Raw genomic sequence first — 25,571 nt, forward strand, 5'->3', positions numbered from 1 at the left:
CAACCAGAAACGGCGGATCCCACTTGTTTCACAAGTGGTCACTTGTGGAACATTTTGGCTTAAGAGACTTGCCCAGCACCACACAGGAGCTCTCTGGCACAGGCAGGGATAGACTCCAGTTCTCCAGGGCAGCATTCAACTTAACTCTGAGACCATCTGTCTCTTTCTCCAGTTCCCTGCCTCATTCGCTTTCCAGCTTCTGCAACAAGCGAGGCAGGGGCCCTATGGACAGCAGCCATCTTCACCATGCAGCCTCGATTCATCCCAGCGCACAGTCCATCCTGTGCACTGAATGAGACAGGGGTCCTATGGAAATATTAGAATGTAATCCTGTAATTAAATTGCTGACCGAGTTTAACTGAAAGTTTAAAAAAAAAAAAATCCACCCTGAGACTGACACCCAGCATGAAAAATTTCCACTTGAATGGTTTAAATGAAAATTGGGACTGCAGCCTTACCTACAGGTAGTGTTACTTGCGTAGCTTATAATACCTCGGGTTGGGAAAGGGAATTAGCTCACTGGTTTTGTTCCCTCTCGTGATTTTAAGCTGTGGTGCTCTTTTTAGTGTCTTTTTCCTGTTGTCACCTTGAAAGGGCTCCTCCTAACAAACAGCTTCTCTGAGGTGGCCTCCATGGTTACCTCAGATTCCACGGAATTGAGGGGGAAGACTCCATTTCAAATCCAATGAATGAAAGATGCTCGGTTTAGATGATTCCTCATGGGCCACTGTTATTTCTCAACAGGAGTGTAAGGAGAAGACTCAGCAGGGCCTCTATCAAATAAAATCTAGCTCTATTAACCTTCAAATCAGCTTAAAAGTGGAAGCTGTCTGTTTCTCACAACACCCATCTGAGACAGGTAGATCACACAACTTCCATTTTACAGAGGAGGAACCTAAGTGACCTATCCAAGGCCACTGGGTGAGTTGTTATAGGGCTGGGGTGAGATATGAGAAATCACCTCCTCTTGGGACTCGGCTCAGACCCCTTGATCACAGCACTCTGTGCTAGACAGGATTTTCCCTTACAAAAAGGAAGGGATGCTGCAGACATCTGCTCAAAGTTGTGAATGTGGTCTGCTTTCTCTTTAGCTGGAGAGAGTGTACCTTTAAATTACAAAGAGGTCAGGTTCATGTATTATTTTGGAGCCAGACACTGCTGTGTAATTACCTTGTTGCTTTTGTTGATTTGAACGCAGGTGAAAGTTGCCTCTATTCCTGCTGGTGCTTCTGAATGGTCCGAGCGCTGGGAGAAGAACTGGAGCAAGAGTTGGCAGCCAAAATCCCAGAAATTTGAGCTGATTGGTGGCTCAAAGTACTACCTGGAAGCGCTGCATCATGGGAAGGCACCAAGCAGTGGGATGCAAGTTGGGGTTCAACTGCACAACACCTGGCTAAACCCTGATGTGGTGAACACCTATCGCAGAGAGAGGCACGAAATCCGGGCCAGTGCCCACCGGCTTCCAGAGATACAGGTCAGTGCCACATCTGTGGTCCTGTGCCTTGAATGCTTCATGAGCTATTTACTCCACTTATTTTTCAGCAAACCCTTATTGTACAGGCCTTGTCTTCACTAGCAAAGAAAAATGGTGTGTTTGTTAGTTAAGGCAAGTTAACTGACATGGAGTAAAATCCTAGTGAAGACAAGGCAGTTTGTAGTTTTAACATGAGTTAGCAGATTAGTTTTACCTTGACCTGCTAATGTGTTAAAACTAGAATTTGATTATATTAGTTAACATAAGGTAGGACCACGTCTCTTTTCCTAGCAAACATGGATCTGACATGTGTCACTTGGGAACTGAATCAACTGATACTCATAATGAGCTAATAAAAAGAGATTTATTATAGGAAAAAGAATTTCTCAGTAATTAGAGGAACGCTTATTCTAGTGGCTAAAGCACAAGACTGGGCATTGGGAGCCTGAGGTTCTGATCCTGGGTCTGCCACTGGTTTGCGTGTGACCCTGGGCAGGTTACTTAACCTCTCTGCCCCAGTAATCTGAGAACCAAGACTTTCAGAGTAAATTGCAACAAATCACATAGAGTGATGGGTGGTTAAAGTGACACTTGTTGTTGTCTTGCAGAGACCAGAAGGGCAGAATACTGCTGATGTAAAGATCCTCTTAACTAGCAGATCATCTGACACTTTTTGAGTTGTATGTAGCTCACATCGTTTGTTCCTGTTTTTCCTACCTGTCAGATGCTGACTTTATCTGGCACAGGATGGTTCCGTATTTCCTGGGACAATGTATCCAGCAACATGATGGCAACAAATGCTACAGCTGGTCAGGTCTGTATAATTAAAGACAGAGGGCCAAAACCTCACCTGGTGTAAAACGTCGTAGCTCCAATAAAATCAATGGAGGCATGATGACTTACACAGGCTGAGGATCTGGCCTGGAGCCTGAGACCTTTTGCTGTAATCCCAGGTACTTTTACAGTTATTGGGAGTGCTTTTCAAAAGGATATTGGTGGACCAACCCCTAGTTAGAGCCTCTGAAATCCCACAATATCTGATTTGGTCCCCCATGCATTCAAAATGAAACACAAGCAGTGTGCAGATACATGTTGATCAGCAGAGGGACTCGAACACCTGAGAATAGGTTCTTTGCCACCCAGGAACATACACCAAGAGGGACCTCACATCCCTCGGACAAGGGTTTGGAACTGGGTTCTTCAAAGCCATTGATTTCTGCTGTGCTCGCAGATTGGAGACAAGGTAGGTGAGGCAATAGTTCTTATTGCGCCAGGTCTGGAGAAGGTAAACAGGATGGCTGAGCTAACTATAAGGAGGGGAACTGATTGTTAAGCATGAAGGGGTTCACACATGCTGTCGGAGGGCACTTAAAAATCTAACCCTAACACTTAATATTAAGTGCTCTCCTACCTCCCCTGGGAGGCTTGAAAGCCTTTCCCTTCCACTAACAGACATTGGTCCAGTAAAAGATATTTCCTCACCCACCTTGTCTCTCTCATGTTCGGGTACCAGCACAGTTCCAACAACACTGCAAAAAATGTTCATAGATTCTAAGACCAGACAGGACCACTGTGATCTAGTCTGAACTCCTGCATAACACAGGCCAGGGAGCTTCCTGAAATAATTCTTGTTGCTCGAATAGAGTCTAGCCCTCACTGTAACTAGTAATCTCTTAAAAAAGAAAAAAGTGATGGGTGAACCTCAGTGTTTGGAAGTTTGCTTTGATTAATACATTTTAGGGCCAGAAGGGACCGTTAGATGTAGTCTGACTTGTGTAATGCAGGCTACAGACTTCATCCAGTTACTCCCGTATTGAACCCAATAACTTGTGTTTGACTAAAGCATGTCTTCCATATAGGCATCTGGTTTTGATTTGAAGTAGGTCTGTCAATTAATTGCAGTTAACGCCTGTGATTAAACGGAAGCAAAATTAATGCGTTAATTTTTTAATTCATTAATTGCATACCTCTGGGTGGGGAGGGAGGCATCTGGGGTGGGATCGGAGCTTTGGAGGCGGGGGGCTGAACCTCCAAGCCAGGCTGGAGCCTCGAGGGGGGTGAAACCCCCAGCCCAGAGCCTATATTTGAGAATATAGAAAGCATCCAAAAATATATAAGTAAGTGGTACTTTATTATTGTTTAACAGTGCTATTAAAACTGCAATTTTTTAATCTTGTGATTAATTGTGATTCATTTTTTTAATCACTTGGCAGCCCTAATTTGAAGACATCAAAAGATGGAGAATCCACTATTTCTCTTGGCAGTGTGATTTGGTTGTTCTAGTGGTTAACCAGCCTCACTGATTTAAAAAAAAAATTGCCTTTATTTTGACTTGAATTTGTTTGGCTTTAAGTTCCAGCCTCTGGTTCTTGTTCTGCTATACATCATATATATGTTTGGTTGCACTACCTCTCGAGTCTGCCTGACTGGGCTTCAAGTCTCATGAGGATCGGCTTCTCTATGATATTTCTTGTACTACTTGCTCTGGCCAGCCAAGGAACCCTTTGAGAATAACATTCTTCATAGTATTCATCACTTCTCCTTCTGATCCCAGCTGGAATGTAAAAGTGTAGCGATGCTTTGAAAATACAGCGTTACGGGAATTTTAAAGTTTTGAGAAGTCTTTCTTCGAACAGCCAGCTTGGTTGTATTTAGGGTTTGGTTTCAATTTTGGTAAAATATAGATAGTTCTTAAATATCTAAGCTGGTTCTTCCATGCCTATTAATATTGAATCTGGTTTTGGCTCATAGAACTTATGGAGACTTAATCACTCCCTCCATCTCCAGGGCTGGCTGGAACAATGGGAAGTGCTGACAAAGGGAAGATGGACCTTTCATCTCTGCTTTCTGGCTACCCATTATATCAACCCTGTTTCTACCACTGGCTAGTTTACTAAACATAGTGATCACTTTACGAGCATCTCAGCCTTCTCGGTTGCACAATTAAACAAAAATGATCACCTTGTGAATATTATTTTATTTTTTTGTAGATCCAAACAGTGATAGAGGAGCTTCTTTCAGTAAAATGTGAAACTGAGCCATTGTCTGCTAAATTCCTTCTCCGGAATGGATTTGAGGAAGGTAATGTATTTTAAAAAAATTAGGTGAAACTTACTGTAATAGTGGGTTTCTCCTTATGTACTAAACAAGACCTTTGCATGGTGCAGGGGGTATTATACTATTAATGGTTTTACACATTTATTTTCCTCCTGGTTTATTAATAATGTGTGTTAGTTATGGTGAGGGAGTTTAGGGGGGAATTAATTGTTGAATTGATATTAAAAACAGTATTACTAATATGTTAATTACTGATTCTTTTCCCTGCCCCCAGTCTGTTTTATTACACAAACATAAGCAGGTTGCAATATCAAACCAAGTTGTATGTTCACAATATCAGGGGTATAAAGATAGTTTACAACAGGGACATAAAGTGCCATATTATGGAGGTTCCACAGTCATGTGAAGTTATCTAGTATCATATTTTCAAAGGTAGGTATGTGCTCATACATGTTTCTAATGTAGTCGGGATATTAGATGGGGAGGGCTCTGAGTTACTACAGAGAATTCTTTCCCAGGTGTCTGCCTGGTGGGTCTTACCCACATGCTCAGGGTCTAACTGATGGCCATATTTGGAGTCGGGAAGGAATTTCCTCTTGAGTCAGATTAGCAAAGACCCTTGGGATTTTTTTGCCTTCCTCTACAGCATGGGGCTCTGGTCACTTGCATGTTTAAATGGTGAATTCTCTGTAACTTGAAGTCTTTAAACCATGATTTGAGGACTCCAGTAACTCAGCCAGATGTTAGGGATCTGTTTCAGGAGTGGGTGGGTGAGATTGTGTGGCCTGCAATGTACAGCAGGTCAGACGAGATGATCCCGATGGACCCTTCTGATCTTAAAGTCTACAAATCTATGAGATACCTCTTGTATTAATTTAGAATAAATGGGCCCAAAGGGTCAAAAGTGTTAAGATGACCCAGTCACTGCCCAGTATGGAAGAGTTTTAAAGAAGATTTGGGGTTTGGTATTCAGATAAATCAGCCTGTTTAGTATCATGGCAAACACACACCATTAATTGTTTTAACCCTTTATTAAAGATACAGAAGAGAAAAAGCATTTGAAATTTAAAGTATTAAATACGGATTTAATTTTAACAACATCCCTTCTTCCCTTTCCCTTCAGCTGGAGAAAGGCTTTAAAAGGAAAATGCCCTGTTTGAGAGTCCCTTGGGTGGTATTGCAGATGGTAATAACTGTCCTTTTGGGGAAAAGTGAAGAAGTTAGTTGAGATGGGTTGGAGCTGCTGCTGTTCTAGTCTGATCCCATTTCCTGGAAGACAAAACAAGACCCACACAAACAAGGAAAGAAAAGAACAGCAAAGATAGAAAACACTGCCTCTGTCTTTGGTGTTGACTTTCACTTGCAACCTCACTGCTGAAGGAACACCGTTATGCCACATGGTTTTATCAGCCACTCTGAGACCTGCATACTAGCATCAGGCTGCTTAGGCCATTGCCTTTAACTGTCTCTCTGGTCGCAGGCTCACAGCACTGTTGCAAAACACAGTTTTGACTGGCGAAGGAAGACACTTATTAAACAGAAGGCAAAAGGAGAGAGATAGGAAGGAAAAGAAATAAAGTGGGGAAGGAAAAGGACACAGAACGGGAGGTGGGGGTGACAGTCTTACATTCCAGATGGTATTTGGGATTTAGCCAGAGTTGGTTGAGGTGGTGGTGTCATTTGGGTCCCTATCTCTGGCCTGGTCTAGTCAGGAAGTTTCTCAGGATTAGGATGAAGAAGGCACAATCGTGTCCTGCTGGATCCTGAGGTTCCAGAAGACGGGGGGGGGGGCAGTCCTGATGTTGATGCTCACTCCTACCCATTCTCTTTTCTTTCAGTCACTCAGCCTTCCCATCCATCAGTTTCAACCTTGCCCCAAATTTTCTGAGGCTCCCAAAAGGGGAGTGTGGAATAGCCCAACACCTCATTATTTTGTCCACCAATTCGGCCTAAATGCCAAAACACCAGTTTTGGCCGCTGAATTCCAGTCCCACGCTTCTCTTGTGCTCCAGGCATGAGCTTAACAAGGCCTTGAGATCTATCAGTAGATATTTCTTATATAGACTAAGTCACTCTGTCTCCCTTCTGCACCATTCCCCATCAATATTTTTAGGTTATTGTGATACTTTATGAACTTTCACTCTCTCTTCTCAGTTGAGCTCACAATTAGGTTAAATACAGAGCTCCAATGATCACAACATACTTGATCTGCATCTGTAATTCACTTGTCAAGGTGTGTATGTTACATGTGACTCTCTGTGCCTAATCCACTGGGGAGGTGCGTCTGGTGCTCCCCTCACCTACAATGACTGGCTCTTTAGATCAAGCTGCTGGGAGTCATGCTTTCAGCTGTCAAGATCCTGGTTCAGTTTGTCCTGGTATCCGTTGTACTCATGTATCTAAAGTGAGTGCACCTCCTTGGTATGCTTCATTGGGCACATGCGTATGCAAATACTTGCTTTGCAAGTGTGCATCATTTATTCGCTCAGGCAAATTTAGGCACAAGATTGCATTCACCAGCCTTCGAGTGTCCAGCCCCTCCATGGCTTCCTGAAAATCCTTTTCAAACATCTAACCTCTTTCATTTTTACTACTGTCAGGCCAGGGAGACTCTGCCACTGTGGGACATGTTGCCAGCTGGACAGAACCTTTTTGTGGAAGGTTCAGTATTCACAGGCCAAAACATCTTGTAAAAATGTCTCCATCAACCTTACCAAGATACAGCCTCACTGAGTACACACATGTAAGTAGCCTCCCTGAGTAGGGCAAAACATGGAGGAAAGTACAGAGAACCAAATTACATAATAAAATTAAAGATGGACAAGGCATATCAGGAAATTGAGGTCATCTGCCCTTTTCCCCAAACCCACGCAAGATTGTGTTTTAGGGATATATTCCTGGGCCACGAAGAAACAAAGCTTATTTATCCATAAACTCTATTGCTTAGTAAAGGTGGTAGATTGACAGCCCTGGAAACTGATGAATTCTGGAGATAACCAGAGGATGTGCTGTGGTCAGTGCCAGTCCAAACTACTCCATGCTATTTCATTAATGTGCTGCCAGCCTGCCTAGAGAGACTGCCTCTGCTAATGTAACGCTTAACACTTGTAGTGATTTGCACCCATAGACCTCGTAGTACGTTATAAAGACAGGTAAGCATCGTCCTCACTATACAGATTAGGACACAAAGAGTTTAAGTGACTGGCACAAGGTCACATAAGGAGGCAGTGGTAGAGCTGGGAATAGAATTCAGGTCATTTGATTCCCAGTCCAGTGATCTCTCCCCTCTCAGCACCACACTAGGTAGAGCCTTGGCATGAGGCTCGGAAGACCAGGGGTCTATTCCCACCTCTGCCACTAGCCTGCTGGATGACCTTGGGCAAGTCACTTCTCTCTGCCTCATTTTCCCCATCTGTAAAATAGGGATAATGATGCTGACCTCCTTGGTAGAATGCTATATAAAAGCTGGGCAGCTGTATTATTATTATGATGATGACAGCCTCTGTGGGGTGGGAAGGGACAATTCGTTCTCAATGCCCATTTTAGTCTTTTTTTTATGTTGGAGATGCCAGCAGCAGTACCAATTACTATCAGTCACGATAGTCATTACAGGTTTCAGAGTAACAGCCGTGTTAGTCTGTATTCGCAAAAAGAAAAGGAGTACTTGTGGCACCTTAGAGACTAACCAATTTATTTGAGCATAAGCTTTCGTGAGCTACAGCTCACTTCATCGGATGCATACTGTGGAAACTGCAGAAGTCATTATATACACAGAGACCATGAAACAATACCTCCTCCCACCCCACTCTCCTGCTGGTAATAGCTTATCTAAAGTGATCACTCTCCTTACAATGTGTATGATAGTCAAGTTGGGCCATTTCCAGCACAAATCCAGGTTTTCTCACCCTCCGCCCCCCAACACAAACTCACTCTCCTGCTGGTAATAGCCCAGCTTTTACATTGTAATACACATTGTAAAGAGAGTGGTCACTTTGGATGGGCTATTACCAGCAGGAGAGTGGGGTGGGAGGAGGTATTGTTTCATGGTCTCTGTGTGTATAATGTCTTCTGCAGTTTCCACAGTATGCATCCGATGAAGTGAGCTGTAACTCACGAAAGCTTATGCTCAAATAAATTGGTTAGTCTCTAAGGTGCCACAAGTACTCCTTTTTCTTTTTGATAGTCATTACAGTGTAAACTTCTTTTGATGAGAGATCGGACTAAAAGCAGCAACTCCTTTCATATGAGTCATGAAACAGATCTCAGCTGGTAATAACATTCGGTCGCTACCAGTGTGGGCTGGATTTGGACCATAATATAAACCTTCTTCAACAATAATGTATTGTTTTCCTTCTCCTTTCTCAGGTGTGCTTTGCATATAAAGGTTACGTGAGCGATACGCTTTATGTTTTAGTGTCCTATATCAACACCTTTCTAAATACAGTGAAGAAGAATCTTACTTGCCTGTGGAGTCTGAATGAGACCAGCCCAGAAAGGTACCCAGTACAAGGCTACATGTGGTATGATGTCCTCAACTTTTATCTTCCTCGCAGGGCTACCACTGGAGACCGACCAGTCACAAGCCATTTAACCAGTTCGTTACACACGGACATGATAATCGTAATAATACCCTTCCCTGAAGGCCTCTAGGGGTGTGTCTACACTGCAGTTAAAACCTCATGGCTGGCCCACGTCGGCTGGCTTGGGCTTGCGGGGCTCGGGCTGTGGGGCTATTTAACTACAGCATAGAAATCTGGGCTCGCGTTGGAGCTTTGGGTCCCTGCGAAGAGGGAGGGTCCCAGTCCTGACCCTGAATGTTTACCCTGCAGTTAAACAGTCCTGCGACCCCCAGCCCAGTGAGCACAAGCAAAGGCCAGCTGCGGGTGTTTAACTGCAGAGTAGACTTGACAATGAATGCCACAAGCCAGTACAGCAGTTGCTGTGACAGAGAAGACTCAGAGTAGTGGCTGCACAACTCTTAATCTCAGAAACCTTTAGGAATTCACAGTATTTCTTCTTGCCCCCATCTGTCAGCCAGCGTATTCCTGGAAATGCAGGGAGTGCTAGCCCTTATGATTTTATCCTAACACACGTACCTGCAGATGCCACTCTTAGGTATGTCTAATTATTTTTGATGCGTTTTAAGCAATTTCCCTCCATACTTTCCTGTATCATTGAGTTCAACAAAGTATATAGAATGCATGCTGCTGCTACTCCGCCTTTAACCCACTGCTCTGTCCTGGATGATTGTTGGAGTCAATGCACTATGTTAATGCTGAGTTATACAGGGCTAGCCACGTTGGGTATATCCAACCTGGCTGGAGGTCTGCGTTGGAACTGACTGATTATTGGCAAGTGTGCTATCTCGGCATGCACTGTATCCTGTACCAGGCCAGAGACTTGTCCTTCAGGGGCCTGTTGGGACAAACAAAAGTCCTTTTCCGGAACTCAGCAAGGATATTTCTTGGACATAATGCTCACCCTTATTTAGTCTTAAGTTAATTCATTGGCCGTTTTTGAAGATAGGATACTGCCCTAGGTCGACAAGTGGTCTAGTTTAGTACGGCACATTTTGTTGTGCTTGTTAGCTTTTATAATAATTAAGGGTTGAACCTGGCTGTTAATTTAATGTCCTCTTTGCATTTAACAAAGACAAGATTCTTACCCAGATTTCCTTTTTGCGCTAGCTGAGAGGACTGGCCCTAGGTGAATATTGCCATATGCATTAAGAGCATTTGACATCTGCTATACACCCACAAACCCTCCGGATCCTTTGCATAGTTTCAACAGTGCTTCCAAAGTGGTGGTGGGGATTGCAACAGCTGGCATGAAGGTTTAAGGCATGGGCAAGTGATATGTAGCACGACAAGTGAAGATAAATTTGCCATGAAACGCAGCTGTGGGCCACTCTTTCTCTGTGTATCTGGAGGGTAAGAGAAAAGCTGATTAATGGAGGCTTTTAGTCAAGTTAAGCAACAATCGGTTTCTGTTTCTCAAGGCAGAGAGGTGTGAGCAAATAGCATGGCTGTGGTGTTGCATTTATTTTTGGAAATCCGTGATTTCCTAGGTACAGCCCTTGAGTACTTGGCAAGGTGATAACACAGCTCTCTGTGTTACAGAGGCTTGTAATTCTAGCATTAAAGCGCTCTGGGCATATGGCAGGAGTTTGGGCTGCATGCCAAACAGGCCTAGATATTTTTAGTATTGTTTAAAACAATTTGAACATGAGAGGCACAGTCCTTGTGTAACCCATTGGTGAGTGTGCATAAGAGGTCCCACTCTGTGTTGATTCACAGAGAAGACAAGGCTGTTGCAACCCCACCTGGGGAAGCCATGGTGCTTTAACTCCTGCGGTAGTGACTCATGCTTATCGTTCTGGAGGTCCCTGGTTCAATTCTGAGTATGTCAGCCAAGATGGTGGCCATTGCATTAGTACCCACTTGGGTATAAGAATTAGGCAGCTGCCTAGCTCACCTATCCCTTAAGCTGGCTATGAGTGAAATGTTATCTGAATGCCTTTCAGCTGGAAGTTCACATGTGCTGATCTCTGGAGGGGCTGTGTGAATGGCTCTGAATCCCTCCGGGACCTTGAAGCCAACTCACCAGTGTTTGTACATCAGATCGACATGCTGATCCCTGAGAGAGAGGAGGAGACATCTAGCTGGTTTTACCTTGATGAAATTATCATCTCGGATAGAAACGTAACTGGTAATTGAATCCCTTTCTCTTTGTTGATGATGTTCTAGGCACTACCTTCCCTACAAAATATCAATAAATAAGCTGGCTTTTAGAGAGTGTTTTTTTCATTCAAAAAATACAAAGAAAAAGACCGCCCTGCATTTTTCTGAAAACAAGGTTTCATGAAAAATCATCAACTTAAATTTATTTTGTTTTCATTGAAAACATCTACAGTAGAACCTCAGAGTTATGAACACCAGGGTTACGAACTGACCAGTTAATCACACACCTCATTTGGAACCGGAAGTATGCAATCAGGCAGCAGCAGAGAGAGAAAAAAAATAAATAAAAAAGCAAATACAGTAGAGTGTTTTAAATGTAAAACTATTAATAACATAAAGAGAAATCAACATTTTTCTTCGGCATAGTAAAGTTTCAAAGCTGTATTAAGTCAATATTCAGTTGTAAACTTTTGAAAGAACAACCCCAATGTTTTGTTCAGAGTTACAAACATTTCAGAGTTATGAACAACCTCCATTCCCAAGGTGTTTGTAACTCTGAGGGGCTACCATATAAAACATAAAAGGAATACTTGTGGCACCTTAGAGACTAACCCATTTATTTGAGCATAAGCTTTCGTGAGCTACAGCTCACTTCATCCGATGAAGTGAGCTGTAGCTCACGAAAGCTTATGCTCAAATAAATGGGTTAGTCTCTAAGGTGCCACAAGTATTCCTTTTCTTTTTGCAAATACAGACTAACATGGCTGTTACTCTGAAACATACAAAACATAGTGGTTGACCCTTTTTAGCTCCCTGAAAACACTGGGTTTTCAGTAAATGAAGGAATTCACTGACATTTTGGATAAGAAGTTGCCAACGTTATGAGAAATGTTGAAGAAACACCAACAAGTGGGTCCGTTTCCAATTCTGAAATGGAAACGACTTTGAAATTTTGAAATAAAAAACAGTGACTATCTCTAATGACTAATATTTTCCCTTCAGTTTTTCAAAGGGATCCCAGACCAGCTCGTCCGGGTGGAAATGTTATCCAAGAAGTGTCTGTGATGGGGTCTCCCCCCACCTACAACGTGTCCTTTCTGGTGGCTGACTGTGGCAGCAATCTCCCTCTTCTGTCACTGAGGTAGGAATTGGAGGCAGGTTATCCCACATGTCCCTAGTACAGATTCTCATACCGTCCTCTGGAGCAGCTGGTGCTAGCCGCTCAGAATGCTGGACTAGATGGAACTCAGGTCTGACCCAGTCTGGCAATCCCTGTGTTGCTGTTCCTAGGAATTCTTATTCTTTCACACGCAAGTGTTTGATGTTTCTGCTTTTGTTCATTTTCCATCAGACCCTCTGCTAGAAGGTCTCATCTTGCCTCAGCCATTCTTGAAGGGGACCAGACAGAGGCCCATGTCACCGGAAATCCCCGCTTGTTAACAGTAAGGCAGGGCCTTGGACTAACTTGAACACAGAGAACTATAAGATTTTAGATTTAAAAAAAAAAAAGTCCCAACTTCTAATCCCAAACTTTGGGAGAATTTGGACCCAGATTGGAATGTTGTGCCTGGTTTATCTCCATACTGACCCAGAGCACAGAGTCCGAACAGCCTGGAACTTTGAGGGAGTTTAGATTTGGATTTTATGATTTGGGCTTATTCTCTTAAAACATGCCAAACACCCTCCACCCCAGGCCACCCTACATACACAACAAAGAACTCCTCCATGACCTCCCATGTCCAGTTCACGCTGGGGTCCTATGTAGCAGTGCAGTTTGTTTTCACAGCTCAGTGGGAAGGGCTGTTCTTATTTATTTTTTTAATGTTATTTTTTAAGGCTAGCACTCTGTGTGATTAGGAATCAGCTAATTACTATTATTTGTATTTCCAGTAGCACCCATGGGCCCCAGCTGAGATCAGGGTCCCATTGTGGTAGGTGCTATACACACACACATGTCTCTGCCACAAAGAATTTTGTCTATTTAAATCATAGACAGACTGTGGTGGGGCGGTTGCCCCACCCCCTGAGAAAAGGGCTGGAACAAGCCTTTTGAGGCTGCACAGACCGGCAGCCAATCAATAAAGGCCTGTGGAGGGCCAATCAGTGGAAGGAAGAGGCAGCCAATCAGGGCCGGGTGAGGCCCTATATAAAGGCTGCCTAGCAGAGAAGAAGGCAGTCACTCCCTGACTGGCAAGGGAGAAGGACTGGCTCCTGAGGTAAGGAGCGGCGCCTTGGACAAAGCAGTGCTGGGCAGGCTTGGGGGAGCAAAGCGGAGCTCCAGCCCATTACCTGCCAGGCTACGGCCCATGCTAAAAAGGGTCGAGAAGGTACATAGGGCCAAAGGGGAAGTGGCCCAGGGAAACTAGGCAGACGAGGGAAGAGAAGAAGAGCCGAGGGAGGCTACCACTAGAGGGTCCCTGGGTCGGGACCCAGAGTAGTGGGCAGGCCTGGGTCCCCTCTTCCCCCCTGGCACTGCACCTGGCCATCGAGGAGAGGGGCCGAGACAGATCGCAACTTGCCCCTGAGACAAGGGGCTAGACTATAGGATTGTAATTGGCCGCCAAGGCAGGTGCAACCAGAAGGACTGCTGTTAACAACAACCCTCCCCCCCCCGCCCCCCCCCGGAAGGGGGTGAGACCAGAGGAGTGGGCACTGCCGGAGGGAAGTGTCCTGAAGTAGACAGGAAGAGAACACCACTGAGCAGGGAGCAACACGGGTCCCAGGGCAGCAGAGTAGATGATGGGCGAGACACCACGCGTTGGCGCTCCGCAGCAGTGGAGAGCTAATTCCCGGAGCGACCAGCCAGAGGTGCCAGCGGTGGTGAGTCAAACCCTGTCACGCAGACAAAGAAAGGAGCACCTAGAACTCTTACTGAAATCTATGGCAGCTGCATGAGCTCAGCGCCTCTGAAAAAAATCAGACTTGAGGATTTTAAAGAAATGCAACCCAAGTCAGCAAGGAGAAAAAAACAGAGAAACTGAAACAATCCAGTTTATATTTTAATGGGGACTCCCAAGACCTCATCTGTTCAGTGTAAGTGCTTCCTGCTACAGTCCTTCAAAGTTCAAGACTGTCAGGTGATTTGGTAACGTGGTTAAAACACAGTTCAGCCCTGTCTGCAATGCAAAACCAGCCAAGCTTCCTAGCATGGTAGATTAGTACAGCATAGATGTGACTTCACTTGTAAGTAGATCACCGATAGTTTTTACAGAGAGAAAGAGAAGTTCCATATCTGTGTGGCATGGGCAAAGCTGAGTGGATAAATTCAGATTTGTCTGAATGCTGTGGATTTTTTTTTTTAAATATATAAACAGAGGAGGAGTGGATAGGCACCAGAGAGGGGATTTTACTTTTGTATGTGAGCTGTATGGTGGAACACTGGCGTCCATTTCTGGTGTCAACATTTTAAAAAAAGCATGTTAAAAAACTGGAAAGGGGGCAGAGAAGAGCTACAAAAATGATGCGAGGACTGGAGAAAATGCCTTACAACAAGAGATGTAAAGAGCTCAATCAATTTATTTGTCAAAAAGAAGATTAAGCGGTGACTTGATTAGTGTCTAAGTACTGACACAGGGAGACTCTATGGGGGTAGTAAAGAATTCTTTAATTTAGTGGAAAAAGGCATTACAGGAACCAGTGCCTGGAAGATAAAGTCAGACAAATTCAAATTTGAGCTAACATACTATTTTAACTGTGAAGATTGTTAACCATTGGAACAAACTATGAAGGAAAGTGGTGGATTCTCCAGTCTTGATGTCTTCATGTCTAGACTGGATACCCTTCTGGAAGATGTACTTCAGTCAAACACAAGTTATTGGGCTCAATACAGGGGCAGCTGGGGGAAATTCTTTGGCCTCTGTTGTACAGGAGGTCAGGCTAGATAGATGATCTAATGCCTAGTTTTACAACAGGCTACATAAAAAACACTAGCAAAGTCAGTACAAATTAAAATTTCATACAATGACTTTTCTGTATGCAGTTTTTCAGTAATAGTGTGCTGTGACACTTATGTATTTTTATGTCTGATTTTGTTAGCAAGTAGTTTTTAAGTGAGGTGAAACTTGGGGGTACACAAGACAAATCAGACTCCTGAAAGGGGAACAGTAGTCTGAAAAGATTGAGAGCCACTGATCTAATGGTCCCTTCTGGCCTTAAAATCTATGGATTAGAATAAACATGTTTAATTAGGGAATTATATAGTTGACATTCATACAAGTCACCACACAGTGACACTCTTGTGCCACCAAGGACATTTGTTTTCCCCAACTGCACTTAAAGTTGCAGGCCAATCAGTCTATATTGTAAGCAATATAGATAACTCGTCCTTGCCATGATTAGATGCATTGAGACGCTGAGCAGGTTTGTGAAAGCTACTTGAGTAAATATCACTCCAACTTTTTATTTATTCCTTTTGGCATAGCAAACATGTTTAGCTTGTAAACTCTTTGGATCACGGATTGTCCTTTTGTTCTCTTTGTGCAGTGCCTAGCACAATGGGGTCCAGGTCCAGGACTGGGGCTTCTAAGTTCTACCATAATACTACTAAGAAGAATAAGATGAGATTATAACTGTGAAGCATAAAAAAAGTGTTCTTTAAGCATCACCTCCATTGCCCCCCGCTGTAGATGATGCATGTACCATGACAGTGTGAACTTGGAATAACGGTGTCTGTCAGGGCTGTGAGTGTTCCTTGCCTAGGTCCTTAAACACGTCCAAAGAATGCTGCTGATCTAAACTCCCAGGGGTGCATACACATCACTTGCAGCATGGATCCTTGTAGGCAGCCATCTTGAAGAACAACAGTTACAATGATAAGGCGCTATGTTGCTTTTCAAAGCACATCTGAATCACAGTCGGCTTCCTTGTTTGGAGATCATTTTTGTGAAAATGTCTGATATTGCTTTGCTCCTCTGCAGCTCCTCCGATGAGGGGATCTCAAAACACCATACAACCATTGGCTAAAACTAGGCAGGATGGCCTTGTGGTTAAAACCTGGGATTTGAGGGTTGTGGGTGGGGGTTGTGGGTGGGGGTGTCAGTTAGAGCACTAACCTGGGACGTGAAAGGCCCACAGTCAAGTCCCCTCCTCACCAAAGAGTTTGTCGAGACATTAAGGAAGGCAGTTAGAATATGCCCACAGTCAAGCTGAAAGTGTAATTCCAGGTAGGATAAATGTATTTGTGCTAACTCAGACAGAGCCAGCGTGCTAAAAATAGCAGTGTAGCTCCCCCCAGTGCCTGAGCAGGCACATAGGGTCCAGGGTGGGATTGTACTCAGGGCAGCTATCCCATCATACGTCCTGTGCCACTGTGGCTACGCTGCTATTTTTAGCATGTTAGCTGGATCAAAGCTACTGTGTGTATGTCTACCTGAGCTGGAAATTACATCTCCGGCACAAGGGCAGACTCACCCTTAGTTCCCATCAGAAATGGGGATGGTAGCACTAATCTACCTCATAGGGGGTCTTTGGAGGATAAACACGTTTAAGTTTGTCAGGTGCTGGGATACTGAGGTGATAGGAGTTGGATAAGTACCTAAGATAGACAAGAGTTGGGAGACCTGGGTTGTCTGTTCCTAATTCTTCTATTGCCTTCTTGTATGACCTCAGGTAAGTCATGTCCCCTCTCTGTGCCCGTTGTCCCAAATTGGGAATGATAATACAGAAAGGTTACTGGGAGCCCTAATTTGTTACCGTTCAAAGTTCAGTAGCCCAAAGTGTTTGACAAAGTATTACTGAAGCTCCAAGGATGGGCTCCTGGAGCGCAGACGTCACAGCACTGTGAAAATGCTGCCGCATCGCAGTGCCAAGTGTTGAAATGCGGAGGTTCAGTTCAGCAGACTCAGACTAGGACAGGCCCAAAAGCTATTTGGCCAGCCTTTGTGAGGGTCTTTCCGTTTCCTTTCACGGGCCCGTCACACCGTTCTGCCTAGCTCTGTATGGAGAACAGTAGCTGGTTCGAGAGATTGCAATCAGCTGACTTTTGCTTGCAGTCTCCCACTTGTGCTGATTGCATTGGAGTGGAGTTGTGTGTTGCGCACTGGAGCTGCTGACTCAGGTGGTTCAATTCTCTCCTGCAGGGGAGCTTTGCCCTCGGAGGGCTCAGAAGAAGATGATCACCTGGCTGTGTCCATGGAAGGTGCCAGTGTCACTCTGACAGTTCAGAGACTGCAAGCTGCATCCCCACCTATTGGCGGGACTTTCCAGATCCTGCTTACCAGTACAGTGATAGCAGGTAAAGGGAGAGTGAAACTTTGCTTTTCTGGGAGCCAAAAGGAGGTGAGCCGGGGCATCACCCCGGAAACATTCCTGCAAAGGCAGGGCTGTCAGACTGCCCCTTTGGGGGGCAGCTGCTAGTTCTTCACATTTATCTGCCCCCCAAAGCGGGGAGGGATATTTTTGGATGATGGCTTTAGATACTGATCCAAAACCCAATTGAGGAGAATGGAGAGCCACCCACTGACTTCTATGGGGTTGAGCTCAGACCGTCAGAGGGTTTTTTCACGCTAAGGTACATTATAGGACAGTGATACCTCTCTAAAGCATTAGATCCTATGTATGCGTATGTAGTGCACCCTCACTGTTATACCTTCCCGGGCTTGATCCAGGAGGACCTGTGGCTGCACAGCTGTTGTTATCTCTGTTTTATAATGAACTTCCCAGGTGTCCCGGTGCATGTCTCCTCCCATCACCTCCGTGAGCTCCTGCAAAGCAACCCCGATAACTCCACAGGCCAGTACCTCAACGCCAGTGATTTCACGGTGACCAAGGACATGAGCACTTGTTACCAAAACGTATGGACACTGACCTGGAACTCCATGACTGGTGACTTGCCCATTGTCATCAATGTACGATGATCTTTTCTTTTAACACAATTGTTCCTGCACCCTTAAATCTGCCAGCCAGTATGTCTGTGATGACAGGATTCATTTTCATAAAGGTTTTATTCACCTAGATCTCTCGGGAGACTCCCGACAAAGGCTATTATTGAGAGCAGTAACTCAATAAGTTCCAGAGTGGTTAGATGGTTAAGAAAAGGAACCGCAGTTATAGTCAAAGAGATAAAATTATAAAGCCATCAACCCTCATGCTTTGAACCGTAAGCCTGACCTCAGGCTTAACTGCCCCGTGTTCCACAGTGTTGCAGAGGAAGGGCCCACTGATGTGGGCGTTGGACCTGTGCTAGTCACAATCATGTTTAAACATAGTTGCTGCAGGCGGATGTCTGGCATGGGTCTCTGAGCAAGGTGGACAGGGTTTTTGTCTCTGAGAATTATACTATGGAGTAACCCCCCCCCCAGGGTTTTATTACCTGAGTCTCACGTGGTTCTCAGACAAAAGTCCCTGTCCATGCTGGTCAGAGAAACCCTGAGAGGGAGGCCATGTGTAGGGGGGGCATGTGGCGTGATGTGCCCCCCAAGATTTTTCCCAGGGTGGGAATTGGGTTGCGCATGGCTGAGGGATGTATGCCTGGGAAAGGCACCAGCACCTAGCGCTCCCATTGAGCTCTGCTAGGAGGCACCTGGAGTAGGGAAGAGAGACCAGGCTGGTAGCAAAGCTCTGCCAGAGGGGGCCTGGAGAAGCCTGCTGAATCCTGTCCCTTCCTCGTCCGCAGCCACAGTTACCAATGGTAGTAGGTGTCCGAACCCTGCGCTGGCCTGCGCAATGCCTGCAGCGGGGAGGCAATGGGAGAAGTGGGGAAGGAGCTGTGAGGGGAGTGGGAGTGTTAGGGTTCCTTCCCCACTCTGAACCCTAGGGTACAGATGTGGGGACCTGCATGAAAGACCCCCTAAGCTTATTTCTACCAGCTTAGGTTTAAACTTCCCCAAGGCACAAAGTCTTTGCCCTTGGATTAGGTAAACGCTGCCATCATCAAGTGATTTACAAAACAAACAGGGAAAGGACCACTTGGAATTCCTATTTCCCCAAAATATCCCCCCAAACCCTTACACCCCCTTTCCTGGGGAGGCTTGAGAATAACCAAGATGAGCACAGACCAGCCTTGGATTTTTAAGACCCCAAAAAACTCAATCAGATTCTTAAAAAAACAGAACTTTATTAGAAGAACAAAAAAAGATAAGAGAACAACTCTGTAAGATCAGAATGGAAGATAATCTTACAGGCAGTCAGATTCAAACAGAGAATCCCTCTAGCCAAAACCTTAAGTTACAAAAAGACACAAACACAGGAATACACATTTCCTCCCACACAGCGAATTTCACAAGCCAAAACAAAGAAAACCTAATGCATTTTTGAGCTAGATTACTTACTAATTTTACAGGAGTTTGAGGACTTGTATCCTTGATCTGTTCCTGACAAAGGTATCACGCAGACATAGAATCATAGAATATCTGGGTTGGAAGGGACCTCAGGAGGTCATCTAGTCCAACCCCCTGCTCAAAGCAGGACTAATCCCCAATTTTTGCCCCAGATCCCTAAATGACCCCCTCAAGGATTGAACTCACAACCCTGGGTTTAGCAGGCCAATGCTCAAAGCACTGAGCTATCCCTCTGCCTTTTCCCCCTTCTCCAGATTTGAAAGTATCTTGTCCCCTCATTGGTCATTTTGGGTCAGGTGCCAGCCAGGTTACCTGAGCTTCTTAACACTTTACACGAAAAAGCATTTGCCTCTGGCCAGGAGGGATTTATAGCTCTCTATACAGAAAGGTGGTTACCCTTCCCTTTATATTTATGACAGGGAGCAACATGATGCTGGCTTGGAGTAGGCGTGGGAGGCATGGGGGGAGTGGGAAAGGGCCCAGAGGTGACATGTGGGGCAGTCACATGCCATCCCAGAAACTTTAAATCATGCCCCACCCCCAGTCAAGAATTATGTGTTGCCTCTGTCCAAGTCCTGTTTCAACAAACCTGCTCAAACATGGTCGTAGCTAGTATGGTCCTACTCTCAGTTTGGACAGGGACTAGGTGCATTACTGGGCTTTTACACCAACCTCTGAAGGATGTGGCATTGCCCCTGTCAGAGACAGAGTATTAGACTGAGATGGAGTATTGCTATATAGGGAATCCTGTGTACATTTCTTTGCCAATGTAAAGCCATAGCTAGGGAGTCAGGGTGGTCTGGTGCTGAAGACACGGGCCTCGGAGATGGAAAAACTGGGTTCAGTTCTGTGCTTCAGGGCAGACTCCCTGCGTGACCTTAAACCATGTTTCTTAATTTTTTCCCTCCGTTTCCCACCTGTAAAATGGAGACTGCAACATTGTGTTGTAGGATGCATACACTAAGATTGTGACGGGGCTTGGGTGCTGTGCCAATGGGGCCATATAAGCAGATACAGAGAACATTCCCATTCATTCATTGTAGCCCTTAGCTATATGAGTTCGAGTTGCTTATGAAATGATACACAACGTGTATAAGAAAAAATGATTTTATAAAGCTGAGAAAAAATTGGTTCTTCATTCTTTCACGCCATGCTAGGTCTCTGCTGAAAACCTCACAGGACTTAACCCAACCATTGCAGCTCGTGTGGTTTATGATGGCGGCGTATTTATTGGACCAATATTTGGGGACATGCTAGCTACGGCCAATAACCACACCCAGGTAGGTCACCAGCTGACCACAGTTTCCGTAGACTCATTGTGACTTGCTGTCTGACAGACAGATCTGGCCACCCTACACTTGCTGAACAGTGCTGCATTCCATGAGTCAGGCATTTAAATCAATGAGACTCAGCACAGATTAAGATACTACTAACCATGAGTAAGGGAGTGGGATTTTTCCTTGTGAGGCAGGGGCTTAGAGCTAATGATATATCTATGACTATGCCATTAAACCAAATGGACACTGGGTTCTATAGTGATAACTTCCAAACACTGTAGCAACGCTATATTAAACTGCAGTTTGGGGGCCATTATTTAGCAGGGTTTGAGGAAGGATGACCTAGTGAGCGGGTGTGATGTTCCCCTGGTGTTATCTGGACTGGTGATCTGCTAGATCACTCCAGTCCTCGACTCTGGGAGCCAGCCTTACCCTGCTCCGCTATGAGAACCCCCACTCCTGGGCTGTTCACGCACAGCTTCTGGCATATAAATTGCTCCCAGCGAGGTGAGTGAGCACTTTTGGCCAGCCACTGCTTGGATTGTGCAACTAGCGGATATCTCCAGTCCCAGACGCAACCCTAGGAACCTCCATCTTGCAGTGTCCAGTTATGCCTGCTGGACGCTGCAAACTTATGAGTTCATCAATTTAACAAAGAAATTGATATGTACCAGGCTTGTTCTCCCAAGGGGAGTCTCTGACATGCTTCAAACCAAACACACTGCTTCAGGTAGAATAAACAAATTTATTAACTACAAAAGATAGATTGTAAGTGGTTATAAGTCAAAGCACAAGAAGTCAGATTTGGTCAAATGAAATAAAAGCAAAATGCATTCTAAGCTGATCTTAACACTTTCAGTGCCCTTACAAACTTAGATGCTTCTCACCACAGGCCTGCTGGTTGCTCTTCAGCTCTCCCCTTTGATCAGTGCTTCAGTCGCTCAATGTGGTGACTGTAGATGGAGGTGGAAGAGAAAGAGATGTTTGCCATGGTCTCTCCCTTTTATCATGTCCTTTCTTCCCTCTTGGCTCTTCCCCTCCCGCCCCCCTGTTTAGAGTCAGGTGAGCATTACCTCATCGTAGTCCCAAACTGACCAAGGGAAGGGTGGTGACTCACTCGAGAGTCCAACAGATTCTTTTGTTGCTGGCTAGGCCAGCGTCCTTTGTTCCTGTGAGGCTAGGTGGGGTTTGACCCATACATGCCCTGATGAGGTGTGAACTGCCCCTCTGCTCCTGGAGAGTTTTGCCTGGGCTTTTTTTAAGTCATGAGGACACATTTTCAGCCTCATAACTATATACATGAAATTACAACCTATAATGTTACTATAACAACAATGCTCAGTGCATCATGAGCCTTCCGAAGAAATCTGACATGGCAAACTTTGCATTGGATACCACACAATCATATTATAAGGATGAACATGGGAGTGCAGGGTGTTCTCCCAAGGTACAGAGTGTCACAGCGGGGTCCTAGCCTGGGACTTAAGAAACCCATGTTCAGTCCCCTGCTCTTCAACAAACTTCCTGTGTGACTGTGCTCAAGTCACTTAGTCTCACAATGTATCTGTTCCCCATCTGTAAAACAGAGACAATAGCACTCCCGTCCTTCACAGGAGCATTGTAGGAATAAATACATTAAAGCTTGTGAGGCTTTTGGATGCTGCAGTGCTTGGGGCCATGGATATACCTAGTGAGATAGAACATTATGGTTTTGTTACGCATGGGAGAAAGTTCCTCACTCAGGTTTGTTGTTCATTTGAAGCATTGTCTTGGCTTGATTCTGATAGCAAATACCAAAACTCCCCTCTGATTTTAAAGTGTGGTTATAATGTTAAAAAAAAAAAAGGGCCTGTAGAAGTTGCACATGCCAGTTCTTAGCTGCTTCCTGTATGTCTTTGACAATCTACTTTTGCTATCCGCACAGTCCAGTGTTTCCCTTCTGTTGGCCCGGGGGACCAGCAGGGTGGTGGGAGAAGGAGGCAGGTTCTGTTGCACCTTGTGCTTCACCAGGCCAGTTCAGAATGCAGACGTTTTTTCACGGGGGTGAAGCACTGCTAGAACTTGGGGTTTTCAGATTCCAAATGGAGCTTTGCAGCGCAAGCAGCTAAAAAAAAAAAAAAAAATTACGTTTGGACCTGTACGCTGATCAGACTTGATCTGGAATTTGTTATAAATAGGAGACCCCACAAAGTACTTTTCGGAGTGTAACAGCAGTTTATTCTAGCTCTCATATAGGGTCGGAGATGGATTTAGGGTAAATCCGAGCATTCGATCAACTGGGAGGATTGGAACAGGGAGGAGCTGTGAATATCAGTCAAAAGCGAGAAATGATCCAACAGGCACCTAGAGAGATTATCAGTATAGGCCCTGGCTTGCCTACAGTGAACCCTAGCAAACTTGGGCCATAAACTTGGGCCAAATTTGAAATGAAACCAGGCAAGTTTTGCAAGATTCTGGGTTTAATTGTCAACATTTTGTAGAGCTCTGTTAACAACCTGGGTCCCCTTCCCTCTTTTGGAATAACATTCTTCTCCCTCTCTTCAGGTGGTGGTTCTGGTGAATGATGTCCCAGCTAACTGCTCTGGTTCATGTTCCTTTCAGTATTCTCGGGAAGCAACTCCTTTAGTCAGCCATGTGGAGTATTCACTAGGTAACAGTATTTGCACTTCATGGGATGACTGAGCCATTACACGGTCAAAAGGGCCTCTCTGACATTAGAGATGGGCTCAAACCAAATATCTTGGGTCCAACCACCCCGGAACTTAGGACATTTTGGAATCTGTACCCAGTTCTGGATCTGAATTTTGCACCTGGCCCCTATTTCTACAATGGGCTAAAATAAAACCCTAGTTATGGGGGGAAAGCGCATGAACTTGGTGTTTTGGAATCTGCGTTCAGATATGAATTTTGTAGTTTGGATCCATCTCTTTTAACTGTGTCCCTTACAGCTTTTGGAATTGTGTACAGCTTTGCAAAGGTTGCTTACAGTACTACCATTCTGATTGTTGCTCCCTGTGACAGAGTGCTGGGCAACAGCAGCTGGGCCAGCACTCTGGTCACTGCAGCTCTAATTAATTACTCCAGAAGAGACCATATTAAGAAGAGCTGTGCCTAATTGATAGGCTGAGGAGAACCAAGAGGTTAATAATTAAGCCATTAGGCAGATGATACAAAAAGCACAGGAAGGAAGTGGGGAAATGGATCAGAGGAAGCAGAGAGAGAGAGAGAGAGAGAGAGAGAGAGAGAGAGAGAGAGACTGCTTTTCCCGGATTCTCTCAGGAGTTGAGGTCTCCCTGGGATTGTAGGTGTAACACTGTATAGAGTTTAAGGGTGGTGGAAACCAATATTGTAAATAAACTGCACGGCGTGTTTTACCAGCAAAAAGGTCTTTGAGCAGTTTGTAGACTTGAGCAGGAGCCTGCCACACTCCCTTTACACTGCATTGACGACATAAGCTTAGATTTCTGTTAACTTTTGGTGTTTGACTTGGTACCGCACAACATGCTGATTAAAAAATGTAAACGATATGAAACTAACATGGCACACATTAAATGAATTAAAAACTGGTTAACTGATAGTCTCAAAATGTAATGATAAACAGAGAATCATCATCAAGTGGGTCTGTTTACAGTGGGTCAGTTCTTGGCCCTAGGTTTTTTACCATTTTTAATGACTGGGAAAATAACAAAATCACTGTGATAAAGTTTACAGATGATAAAAATTGGGGGGTGGTAAATAATGAAGAGGACACGTCACTGATTCAGAGCAATCTGGATCATTTTATAAACTGGGCACAAGCAAAGAATATGAGTTTTAGTATGGCTAAATATGTACCTATAGGAATAAAAAATGTAGGCCATATATACAGAATGGGGTACTCTGTCATGGGAAACGGTGACTCTGAGAAAGATTTGGAGGTAGGGGTGGATAATCAACTGAACATGAGCTCCCAGTGTGACACTGGCCAAAAGAGCTAATGCGATCTGGGATACATAAACAAGGGATCTTGAGTATCAGGACAGAGGTTATTTTTACCTCTGTCTCTGTACCCACTGCTTTAATACTGGATCCAGTTCTGGAGCCCACAATTCAAGAAGGATGCGGAGAAATTGGAGAGGGTTCAGAGAAGAGCCATGAGAATGATTAGAAAACATGCCTTATGGAGATAGATTAAGCTCCTTGAGTCTATTTAGCTTATCAAAGAGATGGTTAAGGGATGACTTGATTACAGTCTATCAGTACTTATGTGGGGAACAACTATTTCATAATGGGATCTTCAGTCTAGCAGAGAAAGGTTAAACACAAGCCAATGGCTATCAGTTGAAGCTAAACAAATTGAGACCAGAAATAAAGCATAAATTTATAACAGTGAGAGTAATTAACCACTGGAACAATTTACCAGGGGTTGTGGTGGATTCTCCACCACTGGCAATTTTTAAATCAAGGTTGGATGTTTTTCTAAAAGATGCTCTAGGAATAATTTTGGGGAAGTTCTATGGCCTACGCTGTACAGGAGGTCAGACTAGATGATTACAATGGTCCCTTCTGGTCTCAAAAAAATGAAGTCCCCTCCGGCCCAAGCAGCAGGGCTGGGAAGACCCCTGAACCTAAAGGGGAGCTCTTTTGTGGTAAGCCGATTGAACTAAATTGGACCCCAGGAGAAGGGGACTGTTGTTTAAAGACTCTGGGTGTGAGTGGTTTATTTCTGAACCCTGAGAGCAGAGAGCCATGCAGGGCCACACGGGACCACAAGGAGGTGTGGTCAGGCTCATTGCCCCATGACACAGCCTGATCTTCAGCTGTTGTA

The 25,571-nt window shown here is 44.7% G+C and overlaps 1 protein-coding gene across 21 annotated transcripts in view; it reads left to right on the plus strand.

The window, feature by feature from the left end:
* PKHD1 (PKHD1 ciliary IPT domain containing fibrocystin/polyductin) overlaps positions 1 to 25,571 on the plus strand; it is a 466,962-nt gene that overhangs the window by 39,540 nt on the left and 401,851 nt on the right. For 20 of the 21 annotated variants that reach the window (XR_012157891.2, XR_012157890.2, XR_012157896.2 and 17 more), the window contains 11 exons: positions 1,199 to 1,474; positions 2,199 to 2,288; positions 4,465 to 4,555; positions 7,132 to 7,274; positions 8,897 to 9,027; positions 11,055 to 11,239; positions 12,214 to 12,352; positions 17,289 to 17,443; positions 17,872 to 18,056; positions 20,645 to 20,767; positions 23,309 to 23,414. Coding sequence is in view for 16 of the 21 variants with exons in the window: in XM_073335719.2 (XP_073191820.1) it covers positions 1,199 to 1,474; positions 2,199 to 2,288; positions 4,465 to 4,555; positions 7,132 to 7,274; positions 8,897 to 9,027; positions 11,055 to 11,239; positions 12,214 to 12,352; positions 17,289 to 17,443; positions 17,872 to 18,056; positions 20,645 to 20,767; positions 23,309 to 23,414 (1,624 nt within the window). In the remaining 5 variants the exon portion in view is untranslated. Of the gene's footprint in view, positions 1 to 1,198; positions 1,475 to 2,198; positions 2,289 to 4,464; positions 4,556 to 7,131; positions 7,275 to 8,896; positions 9,028 to 11,054; positions 11,240 to 12,213; positions 12,353 to 17,288; positions 17,444 to 17,871; positions 18,057 to 20,644; positions 20,768 to 23,308; positions 23,415 to 25,571 lie in introns of those variants that run through there. The other variant, XM_073335723.2, reaches the window with a different exon arrangement.

Source organism: Lepidochelys kempii, chromosome 3 (genome assembly GCF_965140285.1).
Source record: "Lepidochelys kempii isolate rLepKem1 chromosome 3, rLepKem1.hap1, whole genome shotgun sequence".
Classification (NCBI taxonomy): domain Eukaryota; kingdom Metazoa; phylum Chordata; order Testudines; family Cheloniidae; genus Lepidochelys; species Lepidochelys kempii.